Source organism: Cervus elaphus, chromosome 25 (assembly GCF_910594005.1).
Source record: "Cervus elaphus chromosome 25, mCerEla1.1, whole genome shotgun sequence".
Taxonomy (NCBI): Eukaryota; Metazoa; Chordata; class Mammalia; order Artiodactyla; family Cervidae; genus Cervus; species Cervus elaphus.
In genome coordinates this window covers 37,567,542-37,588,480 of record NC_057839.1, presented here as the reverse complement: position 1 = coordinate 37,588,480, position 20,939 = coordinate 37,567,542, and the positions used below count along the sequence as shown (strand labels likewise).

General features: G+C 33.5%; 1 protein-coding gene across 3 annotated transcripts in view; it reads right to left on the bottom strand.

The window, feature by feature from the left end:
• RICTOR (RPTOR independent companion of MTOR complex 2) overlaps positions 1-20,939 on the bottom strand; it is a 126,800-nt gene that overhangs the window by 33,941 nt on the left and 71,920 nt on the right. For all 3 annotated transcript variants that reach the window (XM_043887183.1, XM_043887185.1, XM_043887186.1), the window contains 16 exons: positions 18,202-18,269; positions 14,901-14,968; positions 11,339-11,421; positions 9,920-10,007; positions 9,192-9,282; positions 9,013-9,079; positions 8,802-8,882; positions 7,108-7,208; positions 4,995-5,160; positions 4,603-4,704; positions 4,433-4,479; positions 2,835-2,970; positions 2,244-2,443; positions 942-1,068; positions 384-548; positions 139-215 (listed from right to left, as the gene is read on the bottom strand). In XM_043887183.1, coding sequence (XP_043743118.1) covers positions 139-215; positions 384-548; positions 942-1,068; positions 2,244-2,443; positions 2,835-2,970; positions 4,433-4,479; positions 4,603-4,704; positions 4,995-5,160; positions 7,108-7,208; positions 8,802-8,882; positions 9,013-9,079; positions 9,192-9,282; positions 9,920-10,007; positions 11,339-11,421; positions 14,901-14,968; positions 18,202-18,269 — 1,667 coding nt within the window. The remainder of the gene's footprint in view (positions 1-138; positions 216-383; positions 549-941; positions 1,069-2,243; positions 2,444-2,834; positions 2,971-4,432; positions 4,480-4,602; positions 4,705-4,994; positions 5,161-7,107; positions 7,209-8,801; positions 8,883-9,012; positions 9,080-9,191; positions 9,283-9,919; positions 10,008-11,338; positions 11,422-14,900; positions 14,969-18,201; positions 18,270-20,939) is intronic.

The following is a 20,939-nucleotide window of genomic DNA, read 5'->3' as shown; positions in this document are numbered from 1 at the left end:
AAACAGGCCTCTTTCAGAAGTTAACAGCTAAACTCTTTAGAGTGCTTCCTTTCCAGATTTGAATCCAGCTTTAATACATACTGCCAGAGAGCACACAAAAGAAAACATAACTACAGGAAAAATTTTCTTAAAATTTACCTCAGGAGGAGAAGCAAACCCTTGTCCCCAAGGTGAGATAAAGCTGGCTTCATCTGAATAAGTGCATGAAGATTGGCCTAAAATAATTATTAGGCAAATTAATAACTGCATGAAGATAGTAAATTCTCTACTTCCAAAACCACTATATTACATACATTATAATTTCACACAGTTTTCTATCAAGTTTGAATATTTTCATAAAAACTCACATCTAAGTATTTTATCATAAGATAATGAAACTTTACCTTGTCTTCACATGCTTCATCAAGAATATCAAGGGCCTCAGAAGAAATCGTTTTGTTTTTATCATGCAGCTGGGTCACAAGTAACTCAATTCCCCAATTATTGAAGAATTCAACATTAGCTCTCAATAATACTCTTAAATGTTTTGTTGCATACAGTCTGCAGGCCTATAAAGATAAATGAGAACATTAAAAAAAAACCCAAAAACCAACCACCACCATCAAACTTCACTATAGACAGTCCATCTGACTTTGTTTTAGAATAGTTTTACACTTGAAAAGGGCAGAAAGACTGGAATTGACAGTTCTAGCCCTTGACACAAACATGTTTTTTAGTCCCAGTATAATAAAATACTGTATCTATCTGGCTGCTTCAAAGCATTTCTCTTTATATAAAAATATGGGTACTGTAGTCAAGTTCTTTGGACAAACTAAAATTTAAAAATAAACTCAAATTCCATCCCATAGTCTTAAAATGTATAATTTTACTAGGCTAAAGTTTATAAAATACTGAACTAACTAGTTATGAATTTATAGTTCTACTGCCTATGTTATACTCACATCAGTGGCTGCTGTTAAGATTTTGGAAAGGATGACCCTGGCCAAACCATCTCTGCTATAGTCCAAGCTTGAAACAGTCAGTTTTAGCAAGTGATCTTGATTTTTCAAGGAGCAAAGGTTAAGTAAACTAAAAAAATGATGAAAATAATAAAGGTTACTAGGAATTACTGTACTGATTCATTAATTCAACAAATATTTTAAACTTCCTAATAAGCATTTCTAAAAGAAAGCAGTTAAGAAATATTCCATTCTTAAAAAAGCGTCAGAGCATCAAGACAACTCTAATTAAAATTTTTTGTATTTTAAACAAAACTTTTTGTCTTTTTATACTATTTGTGGGGTTCTCAAGGCAAGAATACTGAAGTGGTTTGCCATTCCCTTCTCCAGGGGACATTTTTTCAGAACTCTTCATGACCCATCATCCATCTTGGGTGGCCCTACATGGCATGGCTCATAGTTTCACCAAGTTAGACAAGGCTGTGGTCCATGTGATTAGTTTGGTTAGTTTCCTGTGATTGTGGTTTTCATTCTGTCTGCTCTCTGACAGATGAGGATTAGAGGCTTGAGGAAGCTTCCTGATGGGAGGGACTGGCTGTGGGGAAAATTGAATCTTGCTCTGGTGGCAAGGCCAAGCTTAGTAAATTTTGAATCCAATTTTCCGCTGATGGGTGAGGCTGTGTTCCTTCCCTATCGTTTGGTCTGAGGCAAAACTATGGTAGAGGTAACAGCAGTAATGGTGACCTCCTTCAAAAAGACTAATGCCAGCAGGCTCTCAGGACTGTTGTAGTAAGTGTCCCTGACCCTGCAGCAGGCCACTGTCAACCCATGCTTCCACCGGAGACTCTAGGACACTCACAGGCAAGTCTCTTGGACTGCAAGGAGATCAAACCAGTCAATCCTAAAGGAAATCAACCCTGAATATTTATTCATTGGAAGGACTGGTGCAGAAGCTGAAGTTCCAATACTTTGGCCACCTGATGAGAAAAGCTGACTCATTAGAGAAGACCTTGATGTTGGGAAAGATTGAAGGCAGGAGAAGAAGGGGACAACAGAGGACAAGATGGTTGGATGCCATCACTGACTCAATGGACATGAGTTTGAAGAAGCTCTGGGAGATGGAGGACTGGGAAGCCTGGCATGCTGCAGTCCATGGGGTCACAAAGAGATAGACACGACTGAGTGATTGAACAACAACAATAAAACTTACCAAATACAGGTGCACGGACTAAAAAGCATAGCCTTTCTGATCACATTAAAAATAAAGTCTAGGTATATATTGAGATAGAATCTAGGAATGCTCACCATTGAAATACGCTGCATTTTTCCAGCATTTTGACGCCATGAGGGTGGCAAGAAAGTGTTCCAATAAATAAAAAGTAGTGTTGACTAAGAGTAGTCAATAAACCATTATTTTGAAGGCTTCTTTCAGGTTTCATTCCAGAAGAGGCATTGAGCCACTGAACAATATCCTTTACTAGATCTTCTAAGTATCCCTGCCCATCCTAAAAGCAAATACATTATGATATTGCTAGAAAAGCAGTTAGTGTCTACAACTAGAAAAATCAACTCAATTAATCAAGTCCAAAACATTTAATAATAATGAAGTTACTAATAACAGACATTAATCTCTGAGTATCTGTTCTTTTTAATCCCATTCAATACAATGCTGCATGAGATGGTATTATTTTCCATTTTACCAAAAGAAAACCAGGTCTTCTAGAAGGCAAATAACTTGCCCAAAGTCACATAAATAGCTAGTGACTAAGGATAAAAATCTAAGTCTGGGCTCATTCTATGTCTCTAAATATAGCTTATACATATTCAAAAATAAAAGGAAGGGGGCAAATTCAGTGAAAAACATGTGCTCTGGAAAATATTCAAAGTGTCTATTACCTCTTCAGACTCAAGAAGAAATTCTGTAAACTGACAACCCACAACTGTGAGCTGCTTGGACTTGGCAAAATCCAGATCCAGATTGGCGTATAACTTACTACTGGGCTTGTAAAAATAAAGTAGTCTTCGTACAAACCTAAGATTAAAATAAAAAATCAGCAACAAAGTAATAAACCAAACAATTATTTTAAAATCTTAACCATAGCTTTTGAATATGTTTTGGGTTTAAACCATTGGGGTAAATGGCAAGAAATTTAATAAACACATTTGGTACATTCTACACACGCACGTGCACACACGCACACACACACACACGAATAATTCCCTTGATTATAAAAAATATCTTCATGAAATAAGAATTTTATGGTGAGATGCCTGATAGAAAATAGTGGAGAAGAAATATGCTAGCAGGAAAAATTCAAACATAACACTTCTAGAAGATACACAGTTGGATAAATATGATGAAACCACCTGGATATAAATTTTCATTCTTCTTTTTCTTTTTGACAAGTATCCATTTTATTTTACTGTTAGATCTTTTTTTTTACCTTATTTTAATCTTGAATATATAAATTTTCTTCTACTATATTTTATGAATTTATACTAGATAACTGCACACAATATGCTACTATACTATGATTTTGTCAGTTTTTCACAATTAGGCAAAAAGTCAACCATAAAAGCTTCAGGTAAAATTTAAACAACTGAATTTATAAAGCAATGGATGATATTTTCATGTTGTAATTTTCAACATTATGTTCTAAGCTTCCATTTAATTTAGTTCAATTTAATTTCTACACTATTATCCAATCTAATAAAGATGCCAGACCCAGGAGTTGGAGAAACAAAGTTGAATGAGACTTCATATCTGTTCTCACAAGTCTGAAAAGTCAGTGCTATGCTTCTTTATCCCAACATTAATTTATGTTCTATACATTTCTCAAAATGTGAAGAGATGATAATAACCAATAATAATACCAATGATATGAACTTCTCAAAAACATGAAGTAAAAGCTCTCTTACTCAAAGAAATCAACACTGGTGGTTGGGTAATCTAAACTCAGAAGGAATAAAAATGCATGGGGTAGTAGAAAACAGCATAATACCCTTTTAAGTACTGTATATGCTATAAACATAAACTGTTTTATGGAAGGTGTGGCCTGTTAAGGGCAGTGTTAAGAGGAAGAAGAATGAATAACCCTCCAAAGTCACATGCGAAAGAAATTAGAATATTTAAAATGCCCATCTCTTTGAGAGGGAGATATTATGCTCTTAACATATCATTCTCATATGTTAGGGCCAGGATTAGTACATGGCTGATAATCTTGATTTGAGAAAACTTTTATCTTAAGTACTTCATTTGTTCCAAAACTAAAATCAGAATGTAAGTAACCAGAAAACAATTAGTTGATGCTTTTTGGTTATAAAACACAAGCTATGTATAAAAATATATATATAGTATGTACCTACTGAATACCAACCATTAAAAAGTAAGAATGTATGTTTAAAACATCAATTATTACTTTTAACAGTTATCAGACATAATATAATTCAAATTTAAGTTCTTTACATTTAAATGCAAAACAGTTCTTACATACCTGTGCAACTGTTCATCTTTATAGTTTCTTAGATTTACATTTGGCCACTAGAAAAAACATAATATGTTATATTACGGACTTATTAATTCCTAAACATACAATTATGATAAATTGCAATGAATAATAAAATGAAAACAATCAAGCCATTACCAAGAAGTATCCTATCATACCTTAAGGATGGTCCCAATAAGATTCCAATTCCATTCAAGATTCTCTTTATGTTGAAGGACTTGGCTATCTCTAAGGTTCATTAGAAGAGCTTCCTCTGTATCCTAAATCACCAGAAAATAATAAGAAAAATTAAGAAAAACTGGCCTTACATCAAAAACAGTTGAAATTTTAAAAACAAAAAGAAAAATTTTTCATTTAGGGAGAATTATCAAGGTTCTTTAAAAAGTTATAAAAACTCAGCTCAACTGCCCAGTCATTATAAAACTTAGAAGCTTTTTGAAAAGTCATATGCATCAATAAAACTGCTAACTCAAGCATGTATATGCCTACTAAAATACAGTGGTTAAGAATTAGGAAATTAAAGTAAAAATCACATCTTCTGCATCAGTACCTTAAGAACAAATATATCTTTCTGAGCTCGGAGATATTGATCCCGTTTCTGATGTGTTGCAATTGCTTTCTGAATAATGTGATCTAAATGAAGGCTATAAGGTTTAGGTCCTCGTTTTTTCATTTCATGGAAGCGTTTTAAACAGTTCAAAGCTGCACTGGCTCGCCTAAATGAGGAAAAAAATTCAATTAATACTGTAGGAGGGATAGCATAATTTTAAAGAGATCACTTTGGTAAATTATTCTATTGAAACAAACATAAATGCAGGCTAGATACTGTTACTAAGAAGTAAATGATTTAATCAAATTTGGAACCACAAAGAAAAAAAAAAAAAAAACAAGAACACTGCTGATTTGTATGAAGAAACACTAATTATTCAGATTCAACAAAACATACTAATTTTTTCTTACAGTGGTGGTGGTACAGTTGTATGTTAGTTTTAAGAAATCCCTCCTCAAGGTCCAAACTGAAGTTTTACATATTTTCTTATTTTAAAACTCTGCTTTTCACATTTAAGGCCTTGATCCATATGAAGCTGATTTTTGTTTAAGGTATGAGGTTGGATAACCAATGATTCCAATATTAACTGAACAGTCTGTATTTTCCCTACTAATCTGCAACTGTAAATGGAATCCTTTTAAAAATTATTTTTAATTCCCTTCTTGTGGTATATAAAAAGTACAGTTTTCAAGAATTTGGTGGCAGTCAAGTCTCAACTTCAGAAATTGTAATAAATACAAACTGGATTCAAAATGTAAAAACCTTGAGATGTGCCCAGATTGGCAAGTATTTTATCAGTAAAGACAGCTTACCAAGCTCAAAAAAAAAATTCTATTATTATTATTATTGGAATTTTGAAGGTAAATTTGAATTCCTGATGAATACTAAAATCCATGGCCAACTTCAGAAATTGTAATAAATACAAACTGGATTCAAAATGTAAAAACCTTGAGATGTGCCCAGATTGGCAAGTACTTATCAGTAAAGACAGCTTACCAAGCTCAAAAAAAAAAATTCTATTATTATTATTGGAATTTTGAAGGAAAATTTGAATTCCTGATGAATACTAAAATCCATGGCCATAAGCTGACTCAGAGAGTTCAGGTCTACCAGGTTTTGAGAAAGTACATTTTTCCATGAAGAAACTACTAAAATAAGAGCTGAATGCTATCAATACCAATGTAAGCCTGAAGTCAGAACTGATGATCCCTAATGCTCTCAGTTTATAATACAACTTCAATCTGTTAAATAATAGTATTCTCATTGGTAGATTTTAAATTAATAAAAAAATACTATTTATTCATAGTGAGGCCCTTATGTGTACTTTTAAGTTAATAAAGCTAACTAAACTTATGAGAATTATAGTATAACTTAACAAAAATTCCTATGAAGAACATTTTAAAACTTCATGAAAAAAAAAAAAAGAAACCTAAATATATAAAATTTTTCTGATCATAAGAGGAAAAAAAAAAAAACAGACATCCCTGGACGAGACACAATCTATCAGATGAAAAAAGATTTCTACTATCACTATACAATCAAGCTCCTCCACCTTACATTTTAAATTATATTTTATTATTAGTCCTCGAATTCCAGCAGAGTTACAGCTGTAATACCATACTTTATAAATTCTGTATTTGTAATATTTCCTTCAGCATTAAGGGTTTAGCTTACTTCAATGCCTAAAGTATGGGAAACTAAATTCCAAAATTTTTCTCCTCAACATTTTTAACCCCATATATTAAAAAAATTACACTTAGTCTTTGTGCTTTAATCTGATACAATTTAGATACTGAGAGAGACTGAATTGTTGCTCAAAACATACAATAGTCCAAAAAACTCACAATCCCAATATTTTTACTGATCCAGTAGAAATTTTATGTCCTTGTCCAGAAACACATGAGAAAAGGTTGACTTTACCAAGCCAAAATACTTTGTAGCCTAAAATACAAGTTATTTTAAAAAACTACAAATTTTCCTCTTATCCAAAGGCTTCCCTAAAAGAATTCTCAGGAATAACCTATATATACTACTTTCTTAAAAAGAAGATAAGGACATCTAAGTGGCTAATAAATATACTAGGCACAAACTTTGCTAGAACTTGGACACTTACAATCTCTTTTCCTTAGGGATATCAAAGGATGCAGCCATATTCATTAGGGTTGGCAGGCAGTGCAAATGATGGCTATGTGAATGAGGAAGAATTGTGTTTGCCTAAAATGAAAAATAGTATTTTATAAAAAGTTGAAAAAGAGTATTTTATGTTATAGATTATCCACAGATATAATGCTAAAGACTGAGATTTTACTTATGAAGTTAATTATTTACTTTCTAATACATACTTACTATTTTTATCTTATTTACTTTCATCAAGGATGACATGTAACAAATACAAGGATACAGGCTCAGATTACATTAATAAAACTCTAAATTCCATAGATCCTTTATCATAACTTTAAATTATAATCTTAAGTGGTACCCAATTAAATTCAATTCTTAAATAATGTAAAAGGATGATAGGTCAAAACTTAGATTCAGTGCTATAATGTTATGCTAAAAGTAGGATTTAAAATGCTGGATGCAACATCATAATTTACGAGTTTACCTCTTAGGTTTAAAAGCCAGCTTCTCAAAAGAGGTTTGTCTCATAATTCCAACAATCTTTAAAATAAGAAACTTGCCTTCTGCTTTCCAAACAAAATCTGCAATATTAATTCTTTCGTAGATGGGCTTAACAGAGCAAGTGGCTAAATAACTTACTGATAAACAAGACAGTTATCATTAAACTGCTTAATTCTCTTTTCCTCACTCACAAAGCTGAACTTCTATATAGACAAAACCCTGCTGATGGAGGGGACCAAACACAACTATAAAAACAAAAAATAATCTGCCAGTAATAACAAGCCGTAACATAATTTCAAAAGATTTGCCATAGGGTTACTTCTTCTTTAATGAGTTCAGAGTGGTTCTTTTTATTTAGTATTTTATTAACTAATGGGCTTCCCTGGTGGCTCAGACGGTAAAGAATACACTTGCAATGCAGGAGAAATCCTTGGGATGGGAAGATCCCCTGGAGAAGGGAAAGGCTACCCACTCCAGTATTCTGGCCTGGAGAATTCCATGGACAGAGGAGCTTGGCAGGCTACAGTCCACGGGGTTGCAAAGAGTTGGACATGACTGAGCGACTTTCACACTTATTAACTAACAGACTTAGAAATATAAATTTCTAACTTGCAAATGATCAAAGTACCCTCACTGCTTCATCTGCTAGGAGTTGGAAATGATCAGATCACTTGGCTAGCTCCTTGTTTCCACAAATTACTGATGTCATAAAACCATGTCCCCTCCAAAAAGATTCCCACCTTTCAAAACAAACCTCAACTGACAAGTTTACAAAGGAGTACATGTTCAAATAAGGCAGTTAAATTTAGATTTTTCCTTCACAAAGTTTTCTAAAATTCAGGCACTGACTATTATCAATTCGATCCCTAGCTGACTGAAGTAATATCTATAGTTTTATAATTTTTAGGAAGGAAGTCATTCTAAAGATTCTAAAGAAAGATATTTATGGACTCAAAATGTCAACAATGAAAGTGAGTATTCAATACTTTTTATTTTTTCCACTTAAATAACTAGCCTATATATATGATACAAAGTATCAAGGGCTCTTTGTAATGTAAAGCTATATATCCAAATAAGTGCAAACTTATGTTTTTGAGATAATGCAAAGTAACACTGTTAAAATAGCCTTGTTTCATAAATTAAAACATTAACGTACAAAACATAATTAAAAGTTGTTAAACTTACCATATGTAAAAGTTCTCCTAAAAGGATGGTGGCTCTAACTGAGATATGGTCATCACTGTTTGTTATTACCTCAACCAAACCCTTTGAAAATAAAAAGAAAACAGCATAGTTGCAAAATAGCACACATGAATGAACACATCTACGCATCATGTTTGTTGCTCTGAAAGAACTGTTAGAGGAAATAAAATAGAAAAAGGTTTATAATTCTTACTTCTAAAAGTCCATTACGAATAAATGCTGAGAGTATCAGTGCCAAATAATTATCCATGAGGTCTGGCCTGGAAATAAATACAGCACAGAAATATTTAAATCTTGTTCCATACACTAGAAAATTTAACATAACAATAGGAACTGTAATAAATCTTTATTATTTCTGTACTTAAATTCTACCTGGATCTGGCACGATGAGGAAGAATAGTTTTTGCCTCAGCTGCTACAAAGCCATCTGAAAGCCTCCAACTGTCTTGGAATCTACCTGGATCTAAAATAAATTTAGACAGAAGAAAATAATACATCAATGAAACACTTTAAACAACCATCAGCTAAACAGGCTATCCATGGACAGAGGAGCCTGGCAGGTTACACTCCACAGGGTCGCAAAGGGTCAGACACGACTGAAGTGATTTAGCACAGCATAGCATACAACCAGGCTATAAATAATTTTAACTGTTGGCTTAAAAAAAAAAAAAAAAAAGACTCAAAAAAGCATACAGAAAAAAGATGATTTCTGTAAATGAAGGGTTTATATAAATCTAACTTTAACTTTCTTCATTGAAGGCTTTAGAGTCATTTAGCTAAAATAAAATTTTAAAAATCAAATAATCTGAGAATTGCAAACAGTTTCTTATTATCTCCTCTCTTCCCTTCTTGATCCATCCTTCTATTATTAATTTCACTGCTAATTTCAGGAGCTAGGGTGATGGAGAAGAAATTAAAATTTCTTTTTAGAAATTCACCTGAGATTTTATTTTTATATTAATTTCATGCCACAAATATGCAATAAGAAAAGAAAATGATATTCAATACTTATTTTAGTACCTTGGAGGGACTCTGCCTCCATTAGGTAAGTCATTAAAAAAATTACAATATATGGACAGTGAATGCACTTCAATACTTACCTACACTGAGCAGTGCTTCTATGAACTCTTCAGTCACAACAGGTAGAGGAAGACGAAATATATCATAAAGCACTTCAAGGAGACCTCGCTGAAAGTAAAAAAAAAAAAATACAGTTCATTTATTTTTACAGAATAAATCTTCACTTAAAAATTTTTAAATGTCCTATTCACAGATTTAAAAATTGGTAAAAACAGAACTACTATATTTTAGAAAACTACTGTATCTGCCTATATTAGAGAAAAGTACTGAATGCTTACTACATATACATGATGTAACTTTTTCAATAAATCTTGTATTATCCCCATTGTACACATGAAGAAATAGATTTAAAGGTTGAAAATAATTTGTCTAAGGTCATGGAGCTATAAATAATAAAATGAGGAGTCAAACCTCAGTCTGGCCAAACTCAAAAGAGCATGTTTTTTTGCTGAGTAAGAAGTCAACTGAACTGGAACCTTTAATTCCCTGCTTATAGATCTTTCCATCCTTAATAACATCCTTCCATGGTTTAGATGCTTTTATTTTTAGTTCACATTTTAAGCAAGGCACCTCTAGCTAATATTTATACTAATAATTAGAAACAGGGGGGCAAATTTTGTTCCTTTGAACATTAAAAGAAAAACGTAGAAGGGGAAAAGGAAGAACCTTGTGAAGAGTTAATTTTTTTCCCTCTAATTTCAATCTGTTTTAGCTGTTTTATACAATTCTTATAATTAATAATTTAGAAAGTGAAGTGTTAGTCACTCAGTTGTGTCTGATTCACTGCACCTCTGCGGACTGCAGCCCACCAGGCTCCTCTGTCCATGGAATTCTCCAGGCAAGAAAACTGGAGTGGACTGTCATTTCTTTACCCAGGGGATCTTCCCAACTCAGAGATAGAATCTGGGTCTCCTGCATTGCAGGCAGATTCTTTACCATCTGAGCCACCAGGAAAGTCATAATAATTTAGGACTATGTCTAATAATTAAGCATATAAATACCCTAATTTTAATCAAAACCACTACTCATAACATAAAAATAAAAGTTAGAAGGTGTAAGTTGCATAACTATTATGTTTACTTTTCCCTAAGTATAGTTTTCTGTATTGCTTGAAACTTTTACAATGAGAATGCCCCTGTGAAATGTCTATGCGTTTTATTAAATAAAGCGTAGTTAATTTCAAAGAAAGAAAAGGCATAATTAATGTCATATTTTAATCTAATTTTAATACATCCATAGTTCCTACAACAGCATTGTTTCAAATGATTCATATTACTATCCTTAGTGTTCAACTAAGTGGTAAATATTTATTCCTGTATTTTTAAAATGTTCTGTGACACAGATTAACAATTCATGAGGAAAAACACCACCTGAAACTTTTCTCCAATTAATTTCCTCCACTAAAATTCCAGGAATGATACAGAGTAATTTTTACCTACCCTTATTTCCATATTTGGAATGCAAAGTACTCCAATTAGAGACTGAATCCCAGAGTTTCCAGGTTTACATAAATTAATAATACCTATAAAGGATAAAAAGAAAAAAAAGATCACTGATTTGAATTTCAAAAGATGTATTCATAATACAAAATGTTACATTTTTCTAAGCTAAATTACATTATTATATTATTTGATCATCATAAGTGATAGTGTATTTCAAATATTCTCTCAATTTTCCAACTAAGTAGAGATTATGAATAATTTTACCATTTAAATTACATCCAAAAAGGTTCTCAAGAAATTCTGGGCTACTCGGCAATAGAAATAAAAGCAAAAGTATGGCTTTCTCTGGGTATATGCTCAGGAGTGGGACTGCTACATCATATGGTAGCTCTATTGATATTTTTAGTTTTTTACGGAATCGCCATACGGTTCTCCAATAAATAGTGGCTGTTTCAATTTGCATTCCCAGTAACAGTGTAGGAGGGGTCCCTTTCTCCACACCTTCTCTACATTTACTGCCTACAGATTTTTTAACAATGCCATTCTGATCAGTGTTAGGTGATACCTCATTGTAGTTTTGATTTGCATTTCCTAATGATATTGAGCATTTTTCCATGTGCTTTTTGGCCATCTGTATGTCTTCTTTGGAGAAATGTCTATTTAGACCTTCCACCCATTTTTTGCTGAGTCATTTCAATTGGGTCTTTTGATATTGAATTGCATGAATCATTTATATATTTTGGAGATTAATCCCTTGGTCAGTTGCATCATTTACAAATATTACATTTACATTTACAAATTACATTTACAAACACTACAAATATTTACATTTACAAATATTACAAATATTATATTTACATTTACAAATATTACAAATATACCTCCCAGTCTGAGGTATGGTTACCTTGGCTGTGCAAAAGCTTTTAAGTTAAATTAGATCCCATTTGTTTATTTGGGTTTTTTGTTTTGTTTTTTTTACTACTAAAAAAAATTTAAAAAAGATCAGGATGTGATTTGGGTAAAAGGGGGTTCTGCCTATGTTTTCCTCTAAGAGTTTTACAGTGTCTGGCCTTAAAGGTCTTTAATCCATTTTGAATTTATTTTTGTGTATGGTGCTAAGAATGTTCTAATTTCATTCTTTTGTATGTAGCTGCCTAGTTTCCCAGCACCAACCACATATTGAAGAAATTATCTTTTCTCCACTGCATATTCTTGCCTCCGTTGTCATAGATTAATTGACCATAGGTGAGTGGGTTTATTTCTGGGCTTTCTATCCTTTTCTATTGATCTATATATTTCTGTTTTTGTGTCAATACCATAACATTTGAATAACTGTAGCTTTGTAGGATAGTCTGAAGTCAGGGAGACTAATTCCTCTAGCTCCATTTGTTCTTTCTCAAAATTGCTTTCACCTTTTGGGGCCTCTCTGTGTTTCCACACAAATTTTTGTTCTAGTTCTGAGAAAAATGCCATTGGTAATTGAGATTGCACTGAATCTGTAGACTGCTTTGGATAGCATAGTCATTTTCACAAACTAAGAACATGGTATACCAAGAGTATGTGGTACATATATACAATGGACTACTACTCAGCAATAAAAAAGAAAAAACTATGCCATTTGCAACAACGTGGATGAACCTGGAGACTGTCATGCTGAGTGAGGTAATTCAGGCACAGAAAGACAGATATGATATTGCTTATATGTGGAATCTAAAGAAAAGGGGACAGGATACAAATGAACTTACTTACAAAACAGAGGTAAAGTCACAGATGTAGAAAACAAACATGGTTACCAAGGGACAGAGGTGGTGATACATTGGAAGACCAGGACTGACATATATACACACTATGTATAAAGTAGATGACTAATAATAACCTACTGTATAGCACAGGGAACACTGTTCAATACTTTGTATTGGCCTATTTGAGAAGAAAATATTTTTTTTTAATGGACATGTGTAACTGATTCACTCTGCTGGACACCTGAAACTGACACAACACTGCAAATCAACTGCAGTCCAATGAAAAATTTTTACAAGAAAAGCAAAAATGAACAAATGAGACCTAATCAAATTTCTAAGCTTTTACATAGAAAGGAAACCATAAACAAAATGAAAAGACAACTTACAGAATGGGAGAAAGTATTTGCAAATGATGCAACTGACAAGGGATTAACTTCCAAAATATCTAAACAACTCATACAACACAGTAACAAAAAAACAAAGCAATCTAAAAAAAAAAGGGAAGAAGACCTAAGTAGATAGGTCTCCCCATAACACATGCAGATGGTCGACAGGCCCACAAAAAGATGTTCAACATCACTAATTATTATTAGACAAATGCAAATCAAAACTACAATGAGGTATCACCTCATACCAGTCAGAATGTCCATCATTAAAAAGTCTACAAATAATAAACATGGGAGAGGCTGTGGAGCAACAGAAACCCTCTCACACTACTGGCAGGAAAGTAAATTAATGTAGCCATTATAGAAAATAGTATGGAGATTTCCTTAAAAACTAAAAATAGAGTTACCATATGATCCTGCAATTCCACTCCTGAGCATATATCCAGAGAAAACCCTAATGTGAAGAGATACATCCACCCCAGTGTTCACTGCAGCACTATTTTAATAGTCAAGACACAGAAGCAACTTAAATGTCCATCAACAGATAAAGAAGATGTGGTATATATATAAAATGAAATATTATTCAGTCATAATATAGAATAGACTAATGTCATATGTAGCAACACAGATGGACCCAGAGATTATTATCATACTAAATGAAGTCAGACAGACAAAGACAAATACCACATGATATCACTTATATGTGGAATCTAAAATATGATACAAATGAACTTATTTATGAAAACATAAACAGACTTGCAAACAGAGAAAACAAACATATGGTTACCAAGGGGGAAAAGAAGTGAGGGAGCAATAAGTTAGGAGTTTGGGATTTATAGATACACACTGCTATATATAAAATAAACAAGGTCCTACAGTATATGTATAGCACAGACAACTATATTCATTATAACAAACCATAATGGAAAGAATATGAAAAAGAACATATATACACATATATCTATATACCTATATAGATATATATCTGAAGCACTCTGCTATACACCAGAAACACATTGTAAATCAACCGTATTTCAGTAAGAAATTAAATTAAAAAAATACATCCCAAAACACAATAAAGAAACAAAAGGAAAGATATTTGAGACTACTATTCTTGCTTATAAGGTATTTATAACATTCTACATTATAGTTTAAGGTAAGAAACTTTAGCGATGTATTCAACTAACATTCTTAAAATCTTTTTTGGTATAGATCATGTTCAAATTTTTTATTTAAATGCCCAGGTTATCATCAGCAATGTTGACTTACAAATGGTCAATTTTAATACTGTGTATTAAACCCCTCTTGGTTCTAATGATAACACACAAAAAAGACCATGTTAACATTTAAATGAGATGCTACAATAAGTTAACATTTGAAAAACTAGTCAAGTTTGTCTTATACAATATAAAGTAACACAGAGGAACTTACCTGCCCATGACCGGAATGTTGCTATGATTCCCATTTTACTGGCTAGAAACCTTGCTTCTCTGTCTTCTCTGTTGGGTGGGGTGGGGGTAGAGTCAAAGAAATTAAATGTTTAAATAAAAAGTAAGCTTTTCCCTATTACTATATCAGAGTAAGAGCTATCACTACTTAATATTTAAATATTTACACAGGAAATTTAAAATACATTTAAAAAAATAAAGACAAGATCTACCTCAAAGCAAATTACTCAATTATGTACTGATCATGCCTTCCCACATGTGAAATTCACGTCTTAAATTATAAATTCTGCTTTCCTGAGTTCTACTTTTCCTGCTTTTCCTAAAAACTATTCAGGAAGCTCATCAACACCTGTAAGCATTAGCAATACCACCAGCTTGCTTAAGAAGCATCTCTGTCAAAAGACTGCCCTTTAGCAAAGAAAATGACCACATAAACCTCTTACTGTTACTGCACGTGTTCTCTTTACTTCAAAAATCTTGTCCCAAACTTATCTGAGCAAGCTTATTCTATTTATTCTACCAAGCAAGCTCAACAAGCCATATATTCGCTGATTATTATTAAATAATTAGATATTATTATTAATTTACTTCTAAGTTCATTCAGGTTGTTGGCAGAATTCACTCTCTTGCTGTTGTACAATTGAGGTTTCGGTTTTCTGTCAGCTGGGGCCTACTGACAACTACTTTCTTCTTTTATAATTGGTATCCAATCATCTCACTTGTTTCTTTCTATGTAATAGTTAATGACAATCAATTAACCAATAGAACTATTTACACTGTCAAACACTGTTCATGTATGGCATATTGCCAGTTTTAATACTTAATTAGCAATCATGTACGTTTATGCTACCTCAACCATCTCTACCCTGTCAATGGTCCATTTCTTTTCCGTGCCGTATTTTTCACTTTTCCAATAAAGTTCTTAACAGTTTAAGAATACAAAAATCCAGAGAGTTGGTAAGGGAAAAAAAACATAAAGAATAAAGAACAGTGAAAGAAAATCAAATTAAATAATGGTAGGCAAGCAGTTTATAAAAGTGGAACGAAATAGTTAAAAATCCCCCCCACACATACAGACCAACCACTCTGAGCTCTGCTGTACTAATCAACACGAGACTATAACAGAAACTAAAATGGGGACACCGGGTGGTGGAAGAAATGAGAATTAGTTAACTGTGTGACTAAGCTTTTGGTGCTCCATATCTTAAAAATGTTTGTGATACACTTGTATTGACTGCCTGGTAACCCATTTTCTAACCTATTCAGTAAATTGGTAGTTTTATTGAAAAAAAACCATAAAACCCATCCATTTCCTTATGCCCTAGCCATAATGTACCCATGCTACAGAAATTGCCCATACTCCAGAAACTTAAAGAAAGCAAAGTATTGAACCAAACAGGAAAGATAGGATTTTGGTGGAATATACTCCCTACCCAACCACAACTCTAAGTACCCTGGTTCATTTCTTACTTATCCTGGTAGGCAAAATTCGAAAAATGCCCCTGTCTTCTCAAGACTCCAGATCCTAATCCCTGGATCCCTATGAATATGTTATCACTGCCATGACTGTGATTAAGTTTATATCATACAACCCAACAGACCTTAACATACGGAGATCATCTGGTAGGTTGGATCTGGAGAGCTTTCTCTAACTGGAGGGAGAAGAGGGTGTCAGAGAGAGATTCAAAGCACAAAGATTCAAGGAACTTCTGTTGTGTTTGAAGATGGAGAGTGCCATGTGCCAAGAAAAGAAGGTGGGCTTTAGAAGCTGAGAGAAGGCCCCAGTTGACAGCAAGAAAATAGAACTTCAGTTGTACAAGAGCAAGGAATGAATTCTGCCAATAACCTGAGTGACCTTAGAAATAAATGGCTTCTTCACTAAAACCTCCAGATAAGAACCATGCCAGATCTCTCACCTACTGAACTGTGAACTAATAAACTGATGCTGTTTTAAACCATTATATTTGTAATCGTTCGTCACACAGCAATAGAAAATGGATACATTCTTCATCAGTAAGGAGAATGCCCAAGAGTCACAGGGTGCCAAGAAAGAAAGGGGCTGAAGAATCTCAATTCATAACTTAGCAAAAATAAAGTCTGAGAAATCTTAACTAGAGAACAACTATTCTTAATTTCTTAGCTCATGAAATGATGTTAGTTAGCATGCAATGTATCCACAGTGATGGAGGTATTTCAAGATACGAAAGCGCTATTTTTAATTCTGGAAAAAAATGAAAAACAACAAAAATATGCCCATTTACAGTGTTCCCAAACTTAGTGGAGGAATTTAAAAAACATGTTATCTCTAAACATAAGTATATCTGCAATTCAACAAACCTACTATGCTACACCTGATAGCATACTTATTGGAATTGTGTCATTGGCAAAACTCCACAGATAGTGTATTATTTGACCTCTAAATCAATTCAAATATAATTATTCCAGCATTCCTAGTGAACACGTACTTTTCTCTCCCAAAAGACTCTGAAAAATCATCCTACTTCGTTTCTGGAAAATAATATTTCTCTCCTTTTATTTCCCTATTAACCTTACTCTCAAAATTCTACATGGCTTATCTTTCTGCATACTCAATTTAAGGCAGCTGTTCATTCTACTCATTATTATCTGACCCTTTTAGTTTTTCAATGTAATTATGCTAAAAATATGTACAATGGTGCTGGAGAAGACTCTTGAGAGTCCCTTCGGCAGCAACATCAAACCAGTCAATCCTAAAGGAAATCAAGCCTGAATATTCATTGGAAGGACTGATGCTGAAGCTGATGTTCCAATATTTCAGTCACCTGATGCGCACAGCCGACTCATTGAAAAAGTCCCTGATGCTGGGAAAGACTGAGGGCAGGAGGAGAAGGGGGCAACAGAGCATGAGATGGTTGGGTAGCATCACCAACTCAATGGACATGATGAGTCTGAGCAAACTTCGGGAGACAGTAAAGGACAGGGAAGCCTGGCATGCTGCAGTCCATGGAGTCGCAAAGAGTCAGACATGACTTAGTGACTGAACAACAACAAATGTACAATAGAGAAATGATTAAAGGTCTAGGTTTCTACTGCCACCTACCTTAGATTTATTAAAATAAGAAACTAATTCCAAGTCTTTAAATTTCCCAAAAGATTACTTTTAATTTTTTAAGCCATAGTTAATTACAAGAGAACTACAATATAACTCCATGAAATAGGAAATTTACTTAAACTCATTTTGCTCTGGCTTGACATACAAATCAGGCAAATCTAAAAGTTTTAACAGCAACACACATGGTACTCACTTTAGCTGTCCTTCAGCTGTATCTGGACTATGTCTGTAGTGAAAATCAGTATAGGGTGCTAAAATTCGCTAATAAAAGGAAAAAGCAAGAAAAAGAAAAGAGTCCTTATTATAAAATGCACTCTTCCTTGAACAAGCTAAAATTCATCCAACTTCTCTGTATCTCTAATAATCCCAACTAGAGCTTATTTGAAGAGCCTATTTCTTCAAACTCATCATCAAGGAATATATTTGAGTGATTTCTTTTAATGTACAATTTTTGAATTTTTAAATTGACAGGTACCGTACCTATTAAACAGTGCATAAATCACGAATGTGAGGTTTGACAGATTTTTCTCAAACTAAACACACTCACTGTAACTAGCATCCTCGGAGCCTCCTCCTTCTCCTCTTTGTTCTCACCCCAAGATTACTACACAGATTTCTAACACTATGAGTTAGTGTTGCCTATTTTTGAACATTATTTAAATGTCTTTTATAAATTCCATTCTTTTTGTCGCAAGTATAAAGAAATCCAAATTATTTTTGTGTATTGTCCTTTGTATTTAGCAACCTTGTTAATAAGCTCATGTATTTCAGAACTTAAACTACTATAACTCATTTACTTAACCCCCCTGCTCTGCACTGATTACATTATTGTGGTCTGAATTTTATTTTAAAATACTTAAGACATTACAAATACTGCTTTTGACAATAAGTAGTCTTTTATATTTAGTCATATGTGTACCTTTTTTTGCCACCCTTCATTCTTTGCATTTCCTTGTCTCAGATCATTTTCGTTCTGACTAAGGATTCCCTTTAACCTTCCTCTGTGTCTGTCTCATTTTTTAAACAACAATAAATATTTATTATCTCGCATAGTTTCTGTGAGTCAGGACTCTACAAGAGTTTAGCTGTGCAGTTATGACTCAAGGTCCATCATAATATCGCAGTAAAAATATTGGTCAGGGCTACAGTCATCTCAAGGCTTGACTAAAGCTGTAGGATCTGCTTCAAAATGGTTCACTCACAACATGCAAACTGTTATCAACAGGGCTGAGTTCCTTCTCATGTGTGCCTTATTATAGGCTGCATTACTGTCTTCATGACATAAAGGCAAGGAATCCAAGAAAGAATAGTGTTTGTTTCTTTAGATTTCCTTGGGTCTTTTTACGTTAGTCTAAAAAATCTTTATTTTACCTTTGTTTTTGAAAGACATTTTCTCTGGGGTGCTGCTGCTGCTGCTGCTAAGTCGCTTCAGTCGTGTCCGACTCTGTGCGACCCCACAGACGGCAGCCCACTAAGCTCCTCTGTCCCTGGGATTCTCCAGGCAAGAATACTGGAGTGGGTTGCCATTTCCTTCTCCAATGCATGAAAGTGAAAAGTGAAAGTGAAGTCGCTAAGTCGTCTCCGACTCTTAGCGACCCCATGGACTGCAGGCTACCCGGCTCCTCCGTCCACGGGATTTTCCAGGCAAGAGTACTAGAGTGGGGTGCCATTGCCTTCTCCTTCTCTGGGGTAAGTGACATTATTTTCTTTTGCACTCTAAAGATGCCATTCTACTGTCTTCTGGTTCTAAAATTTCTGTTGGGAAATTGGCTGTCAGATTTGTTCCTTTGAAAGCAGTCTTTTTATCTCAAGCTGATTTTAAGATTTTTAGTTATCTTGGTTTTCAACTATCTTACCATGATGTACCTATGAGTTGTTTTCTTTATCTTGAGTTTTCGGAGCTTTACGAAGTTTCACCAGTTTTAAAAACAAAGTTCTGACCACAGTTTCTTTGGATATTTGCTTCTGCTCATTCTCTCTCTTCTCCAAAGACAACAATTATGTTTCATTCCTTTTGTTTTGTTCATTTACTTCCTATTACCCACCTGCAAATGCTTTGATCTTTGACTTCTCTTTCAGTTTACTAATGACACCTTCTTGTCCAAAATGAGTCTTTAATTTCATCTAGTTCAGAATTTCAGGTATTATATTTTTTGATGCTAACTCCATTTGATTTATTTTTCATATTCCAATTAGATGGTAAAATTCTCCATTATTTCATCTATTTTCTTATTTTTCTCCATTTTTCTTAGTAAGTTAGTCATGGGTGTTTTAAAATCTTTTCCCTCTGGCTCCAATATCTGAATCACCTGTGGATATTCGTCTATGGAATTCCTTTTGAGTTTTCAATTACACAGTCATAACCTTTTGCATGTATCCTTTTTCATTTACATAGTCAAATTTCTGACTGAATGATGGACACTGTAAATTTGATTAAAGGTTCCAAATGACGTTATCTCCATTAGAAACGGTTCATCCTTTCCCCTGTAGTCAGGTTAGTTAAAGGGAGTGATCAGCTTATTCTAATCACCAAGTTAAACTGAGACAACACTACAATTTTGTTCAGATTTCAGTGTACCTTTGGTTTTCCTGTTTCTAAAGAATGGACCTCCAAAACTGTAAACAGAGATTTTAGCAAACTTTTTTTTCTCTTCAGCAGTGAGAGACTGGGTATTTTTTCTACATACTTCATAAGTTTTGAACTTAAATCTTTAAGTACTCATCCAGAATTGCTTCAGAACTTGGAACTTGTCAAGAACAGGAAAAAGTTATCAAATTAGAGCGAAAATTTGTAAAAATATAATTAATAAAAATGGGGACAAGATTCTCTTAACAGCAGCCTCGAGGATGAAGATAACAATAAAGTAGAAGATAATGATAATTAATGATTTAATATCCAAGGCAATCAGTATTTATTGAATATTAACTAGG